Here is a 14,931-nt window from a genome sequence, read left to right as displayed (position 1 = left end):
ATATCATCTGTATTTTATCAATAAAATAAATCCCCAATCTCTGTGGCTCTAAACACTGCAGCTGGAGAGACTCATGAGGACATCGTGGAGACATTTGTGAGGACACACTGACCTCTAGTGTTGAGATCACATCAACACACCCAACCTCACTAGAGTAAAGTATCCACGAAGTTTCCAAAATTATAAGTTCTGAGAAATTATCCTTTTCAGTTTGATTTTACTGTCACTTCCTCAGAGGAAGCAACAACAATAGGGACATTGTGCTTTTACTCTGAAGATAAACAGGAAGTGATTATATGGATCTTGTTGCCGTTACAGATATCAGAAACAATTACAATAATCAATTCATATTTTTTCTGGATTTTGAAGAAGTAACTTGTTAACGATGCTCAGCAATGTATCTGTAAGAGTGTTACGTAAAAAAACTAATAAACATGAACATATGTTTTCAACGTGTTTTCCTGCTTCAGGTGCCGGTTATATAAACACACACACACACACACACTCTTAACCAAACACACATTATTCATTACTTCATTAATATGAATTTGCAGAAACAGCAGCTTGATGAGAAAAAAGTCCAATGAGTTTTTCTCCTGAAAATCCTGAAGCTTAAATAAAGTTTTCATTCACCTGCAGCGATAATAAAAAAGTTTATAAAAACCCACATGAAGCAGGTTTGAGTGTCACACTGATAATTAAAGAAATGTGTTTTGATTTGAAATCCAGTTGGATTTTAATTGGACTGGTTGAGTGAGTTTGTTTAACTAGTGTGATACTATTTTAAACAAGGCCCAGTTTCATTGAATGGAGAAGCTAAATGACTCAGCAGGTTGGGTAGCAAATAGGAATAAGGGAGAGTGAAATAGATTTTTAGTCGTCGTTAAATCTTAAGGTACGACACATTCCCAAATTTAGGCAGAAGGCCCGGTTGTGTGACGTCATCATATCTCTAGGTTTGTGGTAAACAACTCCCCTATATAACGCCTTACCTTGCAGAGTCAAGTCAGATTTTCACCATTTGGCTGTGTGTTATCTCTGAGTCTTTAGAGCTCGTCCTGACCTGTAGTACTCTTGTGTAATAAACATTATACTTGTAAGTACTGGGTCCGGGTCTCCTCTCTTCGAACATCGACTTCGACAAGACACTACTGCTGGAAAGAAACGATAACAGCTCATAGGCTTTCCGCTGACCTAGAGAACATTATAAAAGAAGCATTAATGTTTGTCATTAACCCCAGAAAAATATTGAAATAATTAAGACAATCAAACCTGATGTGACCACTGATACAAAATCCTCAGTTAAACAGGCACCACCACTGCTCAGTTTCTTTTCATAGATGTCTTGAAAAGAAGATATTTCATCATTATTATCATTATCCAAGGGTTGCAACTGTAACAGCTGTGAACACGAGATTCAGGACTTGGTTTTGGGTTCTTTATTTTGCTGCAGACACCTGCAGAAACCAACAGAAACCTTTTTGCTCCATACAAAAGTCCTCAGTGTAACAAAATTGCACTCATACTTTTCTCTTAGTATATAAAACACACTATACACAACCTTATCTATTACATAAAACTACACACACCAGTAACAAATTGTTGGGCAAACAGTTATTTAATCAAAAAGGAAACCCACATACCAGCGGAAACCAACAGAAACCTTTTTGCTCCATACAAAAGTCTACAAAATAGAATCAAATTACATTAAAAGCTGCCAAACTAATTGGCGCGAAAACAAAATGGCGACCGCATTAAATAAAATACATCTCTGTATAAATACAGTACATTCTTATCTCTGTTACACAACTACAAATGAAGGGAACAAATTATTTCATCAACAAAGGAACTGGAAAAGGAACACTGTGCTGAGCTTTACTCTTCTTGAAGCTGTGCATAACAGCAGGCGACCTTATTTCCAAAAAAAGAAACCACCTGAAACTCAGCACTGTTGAAAAGCAGTGGTTTATAAATCAAAATAAATAAAAAGTAATCACTATTGTACGTGTTACATTTTGTCCCCACACAGATAAGCACAGTCACAAACCAAGTAACACAAGCATATTCACATCAAAACCACTTTCGATTTTGACCCCACCATTGTATCAAAAAGACAGGCACCATATTAATAAGGTCATCATTTATTCATTGGCATCACAAACCTCATGCATTCATTTATTCAATTCAAAGCTTCACACACCAAAGCCATAGTGTCATTTTAATGAGGGCCCAAGCACTGACAGACAGTGAGGCGCTATTGAAATTGTAAGAATTATTATTATGATTGTTATTCAGTTAAATGAATTGGCTTTTTTAGGGCTTTAACATGCTCAAATTCTTAACAAAATTTTCAGAAATTAGAAAGTGGTTAAAATATACGTATTCTGGAGGATTTTTCAAGGGGCGTGGCAAAATGGCTCAACGGTGCCCCCGAGAGCCCCGACGAGAACCCTGATATACCGATCTTCATTACATTCAATGTCCACTTGATGGCGAAGTAGAGCAAATGAAGCACCATGAAGCTTCAGCCCATGAGCGAACCTATTGGATGGAAAGATTCAAAGCTTCATCTCACCATCACTAAAACAAACATATTTAATCATATGAACTTGTTAAGAACACACATTTATTCTGTGCAAGGAACCCACTTTAACCTTAAAATGACATGGACATTATTAAAAAAGATAATTTATGTAGAAATCAGTAGAAAAAAAGATGTATAAACAAAAATCTTTCGTGTTGTTCAATGAATTATATTTTCTACGGACACAAAAACTGTTAATATTCTATTTAAAACAGTGAACTAAGAATATGTTTAAAATGAATTTCTGCTGATAAATCCTAATTAAACTTTTGTTGCAAAGTTTGCAACTGAATCACTTCTCTCCTTTATGAATCCTCACAAGTCTCGTACAGTAGGACTGAATCTTAAATCTTTTACCACACTCAGATCAACTAACCGGTTTCTCTCCTGTATGACTCTTCTTATGTCTATTTAGAACGCAACTGTGGCTAAATCTTTTACCACACTCAGAGCAACTAAACGGTTTCTCTCCTGTATGAATCCTCATATGTATATTTAGACTGCCTCTTCTATTAAATCTTCTACTGCACTCAGAGCAACTATACGGTTTCTCTCCTGTATGAATCCTCATATGTGTTTCTAGATGGCAACTATGGCAAAATCTTTTACCACACTTAGAGCAACTAAACGGTTTCTCTCCTGTATGACTCCTCATATGTGTATTTAGATTGCCCCTTTCACTAAATCTTTTACCACACTCCGAGCAACTAAACGGTTTCTCTCCTGTATGAGTCCTCATATGTGCATTTAGATGGCCCCTTAGGTTAAATCTTCTACTGCACTCAGAGCAACTAAACGGTTTCTCTCCTGTATGAATCCTCATATGTTTATTTAGATTGCAACTTAATTTAAATCTTTTACCACACTCAGAGCAACTAAACGGTTTCTCTCCTGTATGACTCCTCATATGTGTATTTAGATTGCCCCTTTCACTAAATCTTTTACCACACTCCGAGCAACTAAACGGTTTCTCTCCTGTATGACTCCTCTTATGTCTATTTAGATGGCAACTATGGCTAAATCTTTTACCACACTCAGAGCAACTAAATGTTTTTTTTTCTGTCTTACATCCCATATCACTTAAAGGCTTTGTGTTATTTCTTGTATTTAAACCAGTCTGAGGTTCCCTGGTCTCCATCCAATCATCCTCACTGACTTCAGTCTCAGAAGAGTCTTCAGCCTTGTCCTCAGGACCTGGTTGTAAACGTCCATCAGGACTTAAGTTCCTGGCTGGCTCTGGTCCTCCACAGTCCGCTCTGTTCTCCGTCCTCTCACTCGGATGAAGCTTTGACGATTTAAGTTTCTCTTCATCTTCTTCACTCTTCACAGCGACAGGAGTCAATGTGAACTTGATATCAGCCTCCTCCAGTCCTATAAGCTGCTGTCCATCCTGAGTGGTCCATGGTTCCTCCTGCTCTTCTTTAATGTGGGGGGGCTCTGGGTCCTCCTGGTCCACAAGGGGGCTCCACAGCTGCTGCTCAGGGGGAACCTCTTCTTTATTCACCATCAGTAGCTGGACGTCTGCATGACACACTGAAACACAAATACACACGTTTATCATTTCAGAGTTTCCTGAAGTGTTTTGAAAAAAATTGTGTTGTGTTGTTTAATGTCAACTGTTGAGATCTTTGAATGATCACATTCAAGAGGCAGAGATGTTGAGGTCGTTTACAGCTGGTGTTACGACTGTTGGGATTTTAAATTTGTATTTTCTCTGTGTGTGTCTGTGAAGATATTTATGGAACTGTTCTCTAAACAATAAAGCAGGAGGTTGGGGGCAGGAGCAGTTTGGGCCAGACATATATATATATCCTAGATATAGATATATGGTCCTCACATAGTAACTTCTTATAACCGTTGCTGCTTAGTGTTCATCTTGAAGTTCGTTTAGAATGTGTGTGCGTCACATCGCTGGTCAGTCTCACACTTGTCTTTATAAGAGGTCTGATAAGAGCCGCTGCCTGTTGTGGGATAAACCTGTGGCATACAATACACTGTACTTTAACTTGTTTTCAATTCTAGCTTTTTATATTAAAGCATAACTCCATTAGAGTTCTGGGGGTAAGAGAGAGTGGAGTTGTTTTGGTTTGGAGGATGCGCATGTTTACACAAACAGAACATACAGCAGGAACACAATATTCTGACTCCAATGAACAACAACACCGATCCACAAGGCGTCAGCTGAGTCAAGGCTTGTTTATACCTTTTTCTAAACTGTCATGAACTGAAGATTTGGCCCAGCAACTATCAGAGGAGGAGCGAGATTGGGAGCAGCTGCTCGTCATATCCTTATTCCAGTACCAAGAGGGAGGTACTACACCTGTGCACCATCAAGGAAGAACCGAGGAAGACTTCCCCTCGTTATTGACCAATTCTGTTATAACTTCTGTATTATTATTACAACTGCCGTCAGTGTGGCACGACTCGTGACTGTCCGGTGCTGCTAGAGGGCCGGGGCTGTGTTTTGGGTGCCCATCGCTCTGCTGTAACATTTCATTACGTCTTAACGTCTTGTGCTATCGCGGCCCGTAAATCTCGATCAGCGTCAAACATTTTTATTTAAAGAGCTGCGGTACTAATACACCATATCGTTAGAAAGCTACGATTCTTTTGATTCCACTGATGTAAACCATTACAAGATCCGATCACCACAGCCGGTACAATCAACGTCTCAGTTCAGCGTCAGTCAGACCGGAAATTAGAAAAAAGTTGTCGCCACTTACCGGAGAATCATGATATTAATCCACAGATCGATAACATTCCAACAAAAACGGTGTTGGTACATTGATAAAGGTCCAGACGATCGAATCCAGTAACATAATCACTCCATAGCACACCATTTCATCAAAGAATAGCCACAGCCAGCTGATGCGTAATCTCAGAGTAGCCAGCAGCTACGTGCCAACTTTGACATTTTTTCCGTCCTAACTTCTGCTAGAAAGTAAACAAAACAGCTCTCTGGATTTCAAAATGGAGGGTGCACTCTGACCTTTAGATGGACAGCTCATTCGACCCATTTGGAGAAGGCAGGGGTTGTCCACATTCGGCAAAAGCCAATGAGAGCCCTCTTTTACAGACAGTACGCGCCCTTCTTCTGACGTGGCGAGGCTCAGCCAACTGCAGTCGATTTTTGTTATGACTGACTTATCGTTTAGCCCACTACATTTTCTAGGAAGTACATGTCCTCCGCGACCTGATAGAAAACTATCAACACACAGCAAGTCACTGCACAACAGCGAACACCTGCTTCAAGAGCATCTCATCTCCGTGCGTAACAGTAAGTGAGCAGTGGTTTTGAGATCGGTGTGCAGAATTCAGTCTTGCTTTGGAGAGTTTTGAAGCTACACTATGGCGAAACGTTTAGAGAAATTAAACTTGACGACCGAACAAGCAAAGGGATCTGATCTATCGGCGTGATGGCGACAAGTCCGATGATGACGTATCAGAGGAAGACAGCGACATGTCGTTTGACTCCGAGGCAGAGGCCATGTTTCAGGAAGGACGAGACATTACTAAGTATGTATTTTATCATAATAAATAACTTATAAATTACTGTGTGTGTGTGTGTGTTCTGTGTTTTTTTTAGGATTTACTGTTGATTAGCGAAAAGGTGTGGATTTAGATGTGGGAGAGATAATAGTTGTCTTTGTTTGAGAATTAGAATGTTAATATAGATGGTGGAGAGATGAGGGTGCCTTTGTGTGTCGAGATGAATGTGAACAGATATGCATATAGGTGTGGGTGTGGTGCCTCTGTACGGCTCTTCTAATAGCTCCCGACTAATTTTTCTTTTCCCACATAGGTCCATCGAAACCTTTTTACCAGACGTACATCCTGAATGCAAGCGATCGCACATCTCTCCGTATTTCGGAGAGATGCGAGTTTGTCGTTAGTCCGCAAAAATGTCAGCCCACGATAAAAAAAAGAAAGATCAATACAGAATGTAGAGTTTTTAACGAGACATGGACTGCTAAGAATTTATTTACTGAAGTCAAGGGAAAGCTGTGTGCTTAGTTTGTGGAGAAAAGATCGCTGTTCGTAAGGATTACAATTTGAATCGCAATTACGAGACAAAGATGGAGAGACCTACAGAAACTTGACCAATGAAGAACGTGCACGGACATCGGAAGCTTTGCTAGCTAAGCTGAAGAAGCAACAAGGTTTTTTTGACCAAGCTCTCCACATCCAGGGATGGAGCTGTCAAGACCACCTTTATGATATCCTACAAAATCGCCAAAAGGGGTAAGCCATTCTCTGATGGGGAGTTTATCAAGGAGTGTTTGGTTGACTCTGCTGCACTAATATGCCCTGAGAAGAAAGAGGCATTTGAGAACGTGTCCCTCTCCAGACGAACCGTAACAAGAAGGATCGAGGACATCGCAGGAAATCTCGAGCTTCAGCTGCAAAAAAAAGTGGTAGATTTTGACTTTTTCTCCTTGGCTCTGGATGAGAGCTGTGATGACCTTCACACAGCCCAGTTACACATCTTTGTAGGTGGGATGACGAAAGACTTTGAGATTACGGAGGAGCTGGCAGCAATGCAGTCAATAAAAGGGACGACGACTGGGAGTGATTTGTTCACGGAGTTAACTGCAGTCTTGGACAAGCTGGGACTCAAATGGGACCAACTGGCAGGTGTTACAACCGATGATTGTCCAAATCTGACAGGGAAACATTTCGGACTTTTGAAGCGGATGCCAGATAACTGAGGGAAATTAACCCATATATTAAATTGCTATTTTTGCATTGTATTATACATATCATGTTACTGATGTTGGAACTAAATTTATCAGGGCAAGAGCATTGAATCACAGACAGTTTGTTGCACTTTTTGAGGAGAATGAGACTGAACATGGGGACATAGGATGCCACGCAGCTGTCGGATGGATCAGTCTGAGCAAAGTGCTTAAACGAGCATGGGACCTGAGAGCAGAGATTCGAGTTTTGTGAAAAGAAAGGCAAGGACATCCAAGAACTCTCAGATGCAGACTGGATGGCAGATCTTGCATTTGCTGTTGATGTCACTGCATTAATGAATGAATTAAATACCAAACTGCAAGGCATGGGCCTATTTGCACATGAAATGTAGAGCCTGGTGAAGGCTTTCATGAGTTGCATTTTCTTTCAAGCCAGTTGAAGGGTAACATTCTCAACCACATGCCAACACTGAAAGAAGCCCCACCATCAGTTGCTCACCTCTGCAGGTACTCATCCATGTTAGGGGCACTGCATGGTGAGTTTTCAAGAAGATTTCAAGACTTCAAAACAGTTCAGTGTGGATAATGCACCTAGTGATGTTCAGCTCAAACTCATTGACCTGCAGTCTAATACACTACTGGCAGGGCACTTTAAGTCAGTATCACTGCTGGAGCTGTATTCTTCTCTCAAAGAGGAGAACTTTGAATACATGAAGAGGCATGCTCAGAAGATGATGGTTCTCTTTGGATCGACTTACATATGTGAACACATGTTTTCTGTGATGAAGTTTAACAAATCCAGATACAGATCCTCTCTCACTGATGATCACCTGTCAGCTGTCCTTCGCATATCCACCTCAGATATTCAACCTGACGTCAGTTAACTTGTTCAAGCCAAAAACAGACTAGATATCTCTCATTGAACAGAAAAAAAAACTGAAAACCAGCAAATGTGGTGATTAGACTATATGCAAATAGTAATAGCACTTTGTATTAGCACTTTGCTCGATAATGGAACAAATCATAATCACGATTATTTTGGACAATATCGAAATAACGATTATTCAAACAAATTTTAATATGTGCCCTTATTCTGAATTCTAAGGCATTGTTTCGAATCCCTTTCAAGATTTTTGTACAGTTTTCTTTCTTTTTTAACAATTTGATTTATATTGCTGTCTCAACGTGATGCTGACATGGACACGCACTGGTGAAGGGTTTCTGTAGGATTTTTATTTCAGCGAGACCTTCATTAGATCGCTGCACCTCACACACAGGTAGGGTTGGCAACTCCCTGAAAAATAAATAAGGGACACCTCCTTGGCAGGGCCGGCCGACCCGAGGCCATCACCCTTCCTGGCGTGGTGAATTTTTTTAGCCCCTTTTTTTGTGAGTGAAAAGATTTTTTAACTATTTGACCCTGAATTGAATTAGATGCGTATTTTTGAGTGACATAAACACATGGAAAAACAAATTATTATCCAGCAATTCACTTTAATAATAAACTATATTAACTGAATAAAAGTAGTATCTTTCTTAAACAGAAACCTTCGGAAGCGTATTGCAGTCACTTGAAATAAAAAGATACAAATCCTGTTTTACAAACTTCTTTTATCTCCTGTTTTTCAAGAGATAAAGATCCTGTATTTCGCACAATTCCCCCCCCCCATGATTTTATTTTTTTTAGCGCCGATGAAATGGTCAGACTCTCCTTCTGAGTCTGACCAGAAATCATTTTCCATTGACATTTTACTGACCATTAAAATGTCAATGGGTCCCTTTTCAGCTCAATACAGGCTGGGTGCTATTGTTTCTGAATACAGGACGATTCCGTTTATCAAGGGACGGTTGGCAACCCTAGAGGCGTGCAGGCAAGATTGTGGCTGATCCTTCCCACCCGGGTCACAAACTCTTTGAGGTTCTTCCCTCGGGCAGGAGGCTGCGGTCCATCAGGACCAAAACCGCCCGCCACAAGACCAGTTTCTTCCCGGCTGCCGTTGGCCTCATCAACAAGGCCCGGGACCCCCACCCGACTCAGACTTTTATTCCACCCCCACACCTCAAGGATGTGTTAAATTAATAAATTAACACATTATCTCATGTTATATTATACTGTATTACATTGCATATTGCAATCGGACACCGTTTACTGTTTTGCATTTCACTTTTTACTTAACTTTTTATATCTTTTATCTCTCATATATTTTTATTCAGAAATGTTTGTCAAAATAAATGCTACTTTGTATAAATATTGGAAAAAAGTGAGTAAATAAGAAGTAAACATATACTGGTTTTCTATTTTGTATTGCTTTTCCTATGTATGTTGTATTTATTGCGTTTTATGTTTCTATGTTCATTGTAAGCACCAATAACCAGAGCAAATCCCTTGTAGGTGTAAACCTACTTGGCAATAAAATACTTCTGATTCTGATTCTAGATGCAGCTGACTGTGGTCGCTGGACAAACTGTTTGAACCGTGAGCTGGTGGCTCTTTAATCATGGGCTCTTTAAGGGTAGCAATGTGCCCCCTCCGAGCCGTCACCCACCGCCCTGGGCTCCAGGCTGCACGTGACAGGTCGAGGGACTGCTAGCTGAGGCTAAGCTACGTGCTAAGCTAAGTGGCTTCGCGGCGGCAAAGCTAACTACAGCTAACGAAGCTTCTAAGCTGCGGATCCTCTCGCCTCCATCGCTACCAACACACTGCATTTATTACATGTAGCACTACTGTTAATGGAGGCGGAGGGGTCAGTGAACATGAGACACTCGGAGCAGGAGAGAGAGAGAGAGAAGACATCGCTGCTGTCTCCGCCTGTTGGACTACGAGGCTGAGCTCACACAGAACACAGAGTCACGGAGCACCAGAGAGTAGGGGCTGGTCGGTGTGGCTGTTTAACTACAGACCGGTGATTGTAGCCGTAGTGATGCAGAGAAACAGCGGTTAGCAGAGGAGCTAGTTCACAGAGAGACCACCACCAGCGACTGGTAAACAGGAAGTGACGATGTGAAGCGGCACGCTTATCATAACATTTACTCTGACCAGTAGAAGCTTATCAAATGAATATGAGTAGAATTGAGTTCAGCCTGTTGGTGCGGCCCTCCACAACTGTCCATGTTCTCATGTGGCCCCTTGGGAACATGAATCTCTTCTCTCCCCCCCGTGCTCCCGGGACTGACCTGCTCTGTGCAGCCGGACTACGGGCTGCATCGCGGCATCGAGCAGCCTCCTCTGGCGGCAGACCTCCCGCTGGGACCGCTCTGTCCGCTCCACTCGCTCCTCGGACTCTAACAAGGTTTCCTCCAGCCCCGCGAGGATCTGCTCCCCCGCAGCCGCGAGCCGCTCGGTGAGCATCGCTCTCAGCTCCGGGACTCGAGCCTTTCCTCCTCCTTCCTCCACCTGCAGCAGGAAGTCTTCAGCGGCAGCGTTGATCCGCTCATGTACCAACACCCGCAGCAGCTGCATGGCGGACATGTTCCTCCTCTCTGTCTGAGCGGACAAAGACATCCAGCGGAAGGAAACAGAGACTCCGAGCTTCGAGCCAGCAGCGCCCCCTGCTGGACTGGAGGACGAAGAGGAAACGAGAGTACTAATACTGCATAGTAGAAATACTCTGTTACAAGTACTTGTTAAACAAGTAGTAAAGTATAAGCAACAAAATAAACGTAACCATTGGTGGAACAAGAATTCCGATCATTCACTGAGGTAAAAGTACCGAGACAGTAAAGTAATATTCCATTGCAAGTAAAAGTACTAAGACGGTGAAGTAGAAATACTCAATAATAAAATTCAACAACTCTGACGGTAAAACCAAAAATAACAATCCCCATAGTGAGGACACACTGACCTCTAGTGTTGAGATCACATCAACACAACCAACCTCGTAGAGAAGCCTCTTAATGTCTCTCTCTGTTCTTTGACCTTGACAGGAAGACGTGAAGGAGAATTATGTCTATGTTCCAGACCTTTAACTCAATTGTTTTGCACGTGGAAACTTCAGCCTGCTGGTGGGAGGAGCTGGGAATTAAACCAACAATATCCTGGACAACTCAGTCCACTTTCACAGTAAAGTATCCACGAAGTTTCCCAAATATTAAGTCCTGAGACATTATCATTTTCAGTTTGATTTAACTGTCACTTCCTCAAAGGGACATTGTGCTTTTACTCTGAAGACGAACAGGAAGTGATTCTATGGAGCTTGTTGCCGTGACAGAAATCAGAACCAATAACAATAATCTGGATTTTGAAGAAGTAACTTGTTAACGATGCTCAGCAATGTATCTATAAGAGTGGTACGTCAATAAACAAATAAACATGAATGTATGTTTTCAATGTGTTTTCCTGCTTCAGATGCCGGTTGCACACACACACACATTCTTAACCAAACACACATTATTCATAACTTCCTTAATATGAATTTGCAGAACAAGCAGCTTGATGAGAGAAAAGTCCAATGAGTTTTTCTCGTGAAAATCTTGAAGCTTAAATAAAGTTTTCATTCACATGCAGTGATATTAAAGAGGTTTATAAAAACCCACATGAAGCAGGTTTGAGTGTCACACTGATAATTAAAGAGCTGAAATGTGTTTTGATATGAAGTCTGGTTGGAAGTGGTGGAAGACAGACATAGACCCAGAGAGAGAGAGAGAGAGAGAGAGAGAGAGAGAGAGAGACTGGCTGGTTTAAAAGAGAGAGAGACATAGACCCAGAGAGAGAGAGAGAGAGAGAGAGAGAGAGAGAGAGAGACATAGACCCAGAGAGAGAGAGACTTGTAGTAGGTGGCATACTGCTGTGTTAGTGTGTTAGATCTCTTCAGGTCAGGGCTCTGATCAAGTGACAGGACACTACATCTTCGAACCGACCACTGGGTGGCCCTATCCCTATCACTGCATACACAGTGGTTTTGAACTCACAACCAGTGGATCACTGAGTCATCGTCTCAACCCACTGATCCAATCAAATTGACTTCAAACATCAACTAAATAATTCAACAGTTCCTGACAAAGAAAATAACACAGTTAAAGTCCTGCCCTCACTGGGACTTGAACTCATTACCTCTGGGACTCTAACCCTCAGTTCTACTCACTACACCACTAAAGTTGATCTGAACCTTTGAAGTGTTACTTTAAACATCTCACTGTCTCGTTTCCCCCAATGGCCCCTCCCGCAACCTTAGGAGAACGTCCCGAACGAAATGCTCTAATTCAAAATCTATAGCTCCTATCCGTGAAATGAAAACACCATGAGAATCACAAGAGTTTTACAAACAAGTACATATCTATATTATTGTTTAGAGTCAAATAATTAGGCCGTGTGAGCAGTTTAGAAACGTAGTTCTCATTCCATAAATCTCCTCCGAAAATTGTCATTGGATTCAATGAGTGGAGAAATGATCTCCACTCTAGCACCGACATCTAACAAAAACTTGTTACTCAAAAACTATAAGTCCTATCTGGAAAATGAACACATGTTGAGAATCACAAGGCTTGACACTACAACCAGATATATTGTTTATTCGTGGAGCCGTGGGAGCGATTTACGTTTTATTTTTCAGTTTTAATCTTTCCAGAAATAGCTTCAAAATGAACATGGGAACAGAAGATTTTGAAAAAGATTCCTCGATTTCTAGTGGCGGATATAAGCACAGGTCCGAGAGATTTGAGAGTGACATGTCTGCGAAGGAAACAGTCTCACCACCAAAAATATCTAAAAATCATGTCTGAGGACCTCCGTTTGGGGATGTGAGAGCAGTTTAGTGATGACAAAAGGTTCATAAAACTCATTTTCAACTTCTCACTCTTTAGAACGAGAGACCTTGAGTCCCAATCGTTGTTTTCGGTCGCGTTGAAGCTAAATGACTCAGCAGATTGAATAGCAAATAGGAAAAAGGGAAAGTGATTCATTATTTCATTCAGCTACTTATTTCTCCTATTAAGATGCATTCTCAAATGGATTTTTAGATTCCCCCCCACCCCTATTAGCACTGTGGGCTGTGGAGTTAGACAGCTCATAAGCTTTCCGTTGACTCGGAGATCATAAAGAAGCATTTATGTTTTTTATTAATCCCAGAAAAATATTGAAATAAATAAGACAATCAAACCTGATGTGACAACTGGTACACAATCCTCAGTTAAACAGACACCACCACTACTCAGTTTATTTTCATAGATGTCTTGAAAATAAGATTTCATCATTATTATCATTCTCCTAGAGTTGCAAATTCAAATTAAGGGAACAAATTGTTTCATCAACAAAGGCACTGGAAAAGGAACACTGTGCTGAGCTTTACTCTTCTTGAAGCTGTGCCTAACAAAACACACTAGACGGCACCAAGGAAATACTTACCTTAAACTTTTGTGAACAAATAATCAAATACAACGAGACCCCTGGAATACATTCACATTGACCGATCTATCATGACCAGACAAACAAAAAAAATTCTCAAGGGGCATTATGAAAAACACAACAGGAAGGCCGCCATTTTACATTTAGTGGGCATTTTGGCCATATTCCACATTTTTACTTTGTGTAACTTGTACCAGGGCTTACATCAGATCATCTTCAATTTGAGATGAAAACAAAAATAATTATACATAAAAAATTAAAATTTCTACAATATCTAGGACTGCAAAGCAACACTGAATGGGCCGAGCACAAGCATTTTGTAGTGTGGCATGCATCCTTGCTGCGCACTGCGGCAAGGATAAACGCTTGGGGACATCACAGCTGTCTCTGAATCCTGCTGTTTGACATTTCAGTTCATTCATGTCAACGAGGGCTCCTCCGTCATCGCTGCTCCACTGTCCGTGGGTGTGAGTGTAATGCTGCGTTCCAGACGACTAGTACAGTGGGGCAAAAAAGTATTTAGTCAGCCACCAATTGTGCAAGTTCTCCCACTTAAAAAGATGAGAGAGGCCTGTAATTTTCATCATAGGTAAACCTCAACTATGAGAGACGAAATGAGGGGGAAAAATCCAGAAACTCACTGTCTGATTTTTAAGGAATTTATTTGCAAATTATGGTGGAAAATAAGTATTTGGTCAATAACCAAAGTTCATCTCAATACTTTGTTATATACCCTTTGTTGGCAATGACAGAGGTCAAACGTTATCTGTAAGTCTTCACAAGCTTTTCACACACTGTTGCTGGTATTTTGGCCCATTCCTCCATGCAGATCTCCTCTAGAGCATTGATGTTTTGGGGCTGTTGTTGGGCAACACGGACTTTCAACTCCCTCCACAGATTGTCTATGGGGTTGAGATCTGGAGACTGGCTAGGCAACTCCTGGACCTTGAAATGCTTCTTACGAAGCCACTCCTTCGTTGCCCAGGCGGTGTGTTTGGGATCATTGTCACGCTGAAAGACCCAGCCACGTTTTATCTTCAATGCCCTTGCTGAGATACATTATCTAATGATATAGCTGCGCTAGACGACATTGCCCTTGCTTCCAATGAAACAGTCAGGAACTTGGGAGTGATCTTCGATCCCGATTTATCCTTTAATAGTCACTTAAAACAAATTTCTAGGACTGCCTTTTTCCACTTGCGTAATATCTCAACAATCAGACATGTCTTTTCGCAAAAACATGCAGAGAAACTAGTCAACGCCTTTGTTACATCGAGACTGGACTATTGTAATCCATTATTATCAGGCTC

The 14,931-nt window shown here is 41.2% G+C and overlaps 1 protein-coding gene across 2 annotated transcripts; it reads right to left on the bottom strand.

The window, feature by feature from the left end:
* Window positions 1–1,424: 1,424 nt before the first annotated feature.
* LOC133961783 (zinc finger protein ZFP2-like) lies at window positions 1,425–10,806 on the bottom strand. 2 transcript variants are annotated; one of them, XM_062397138.1, is made up of 3 exons: window positions 10,456–10,806; window positions 3,741–4,117; window positions 1,425–2,541 (listed from the first exon to the last, which is right to left on the bottom strand). In XM_062397138.1, the coding sequence occupies exons 1-3, from the start codon at window positions 10,781–10,783 to the stop codon at window positions 2,476–2,478; spliced, it is 771 nt and encodes a 256-aa protein (XP_062253122.1). In that variant the 5' UTR covers window positions 10,784–10,806; the 3' UTR covers window positions 1,425–2,475. The 2 variants fall into 2 exon arrangements, with proteins under 2 accessions (XP_062253122.1, XP_062253121.1); XM_062397137.1 differs by having other exon boundaries at window positions 1,425–4,117.
* Window positions 10,807–14,931: the final 4,125 nt, after the last annotated feature.

Source organism: Platichthys flesus, chromosome 10, assembly GCF_949316205.1.
Source record: "Platichthys flesus chromosome 10, fPlaFle2.1, whole genome shotgun sequence".
Lineage (NCBI taxonomy): Eukaryota > Metazoa > Chordata > Actinopteri > Pleuronectiformes > Pleuronectidae > Platichthys > Platichthys flesus.
This window is presented reverse-complemented; position numbering and strand designations above follow the sequence as displayed.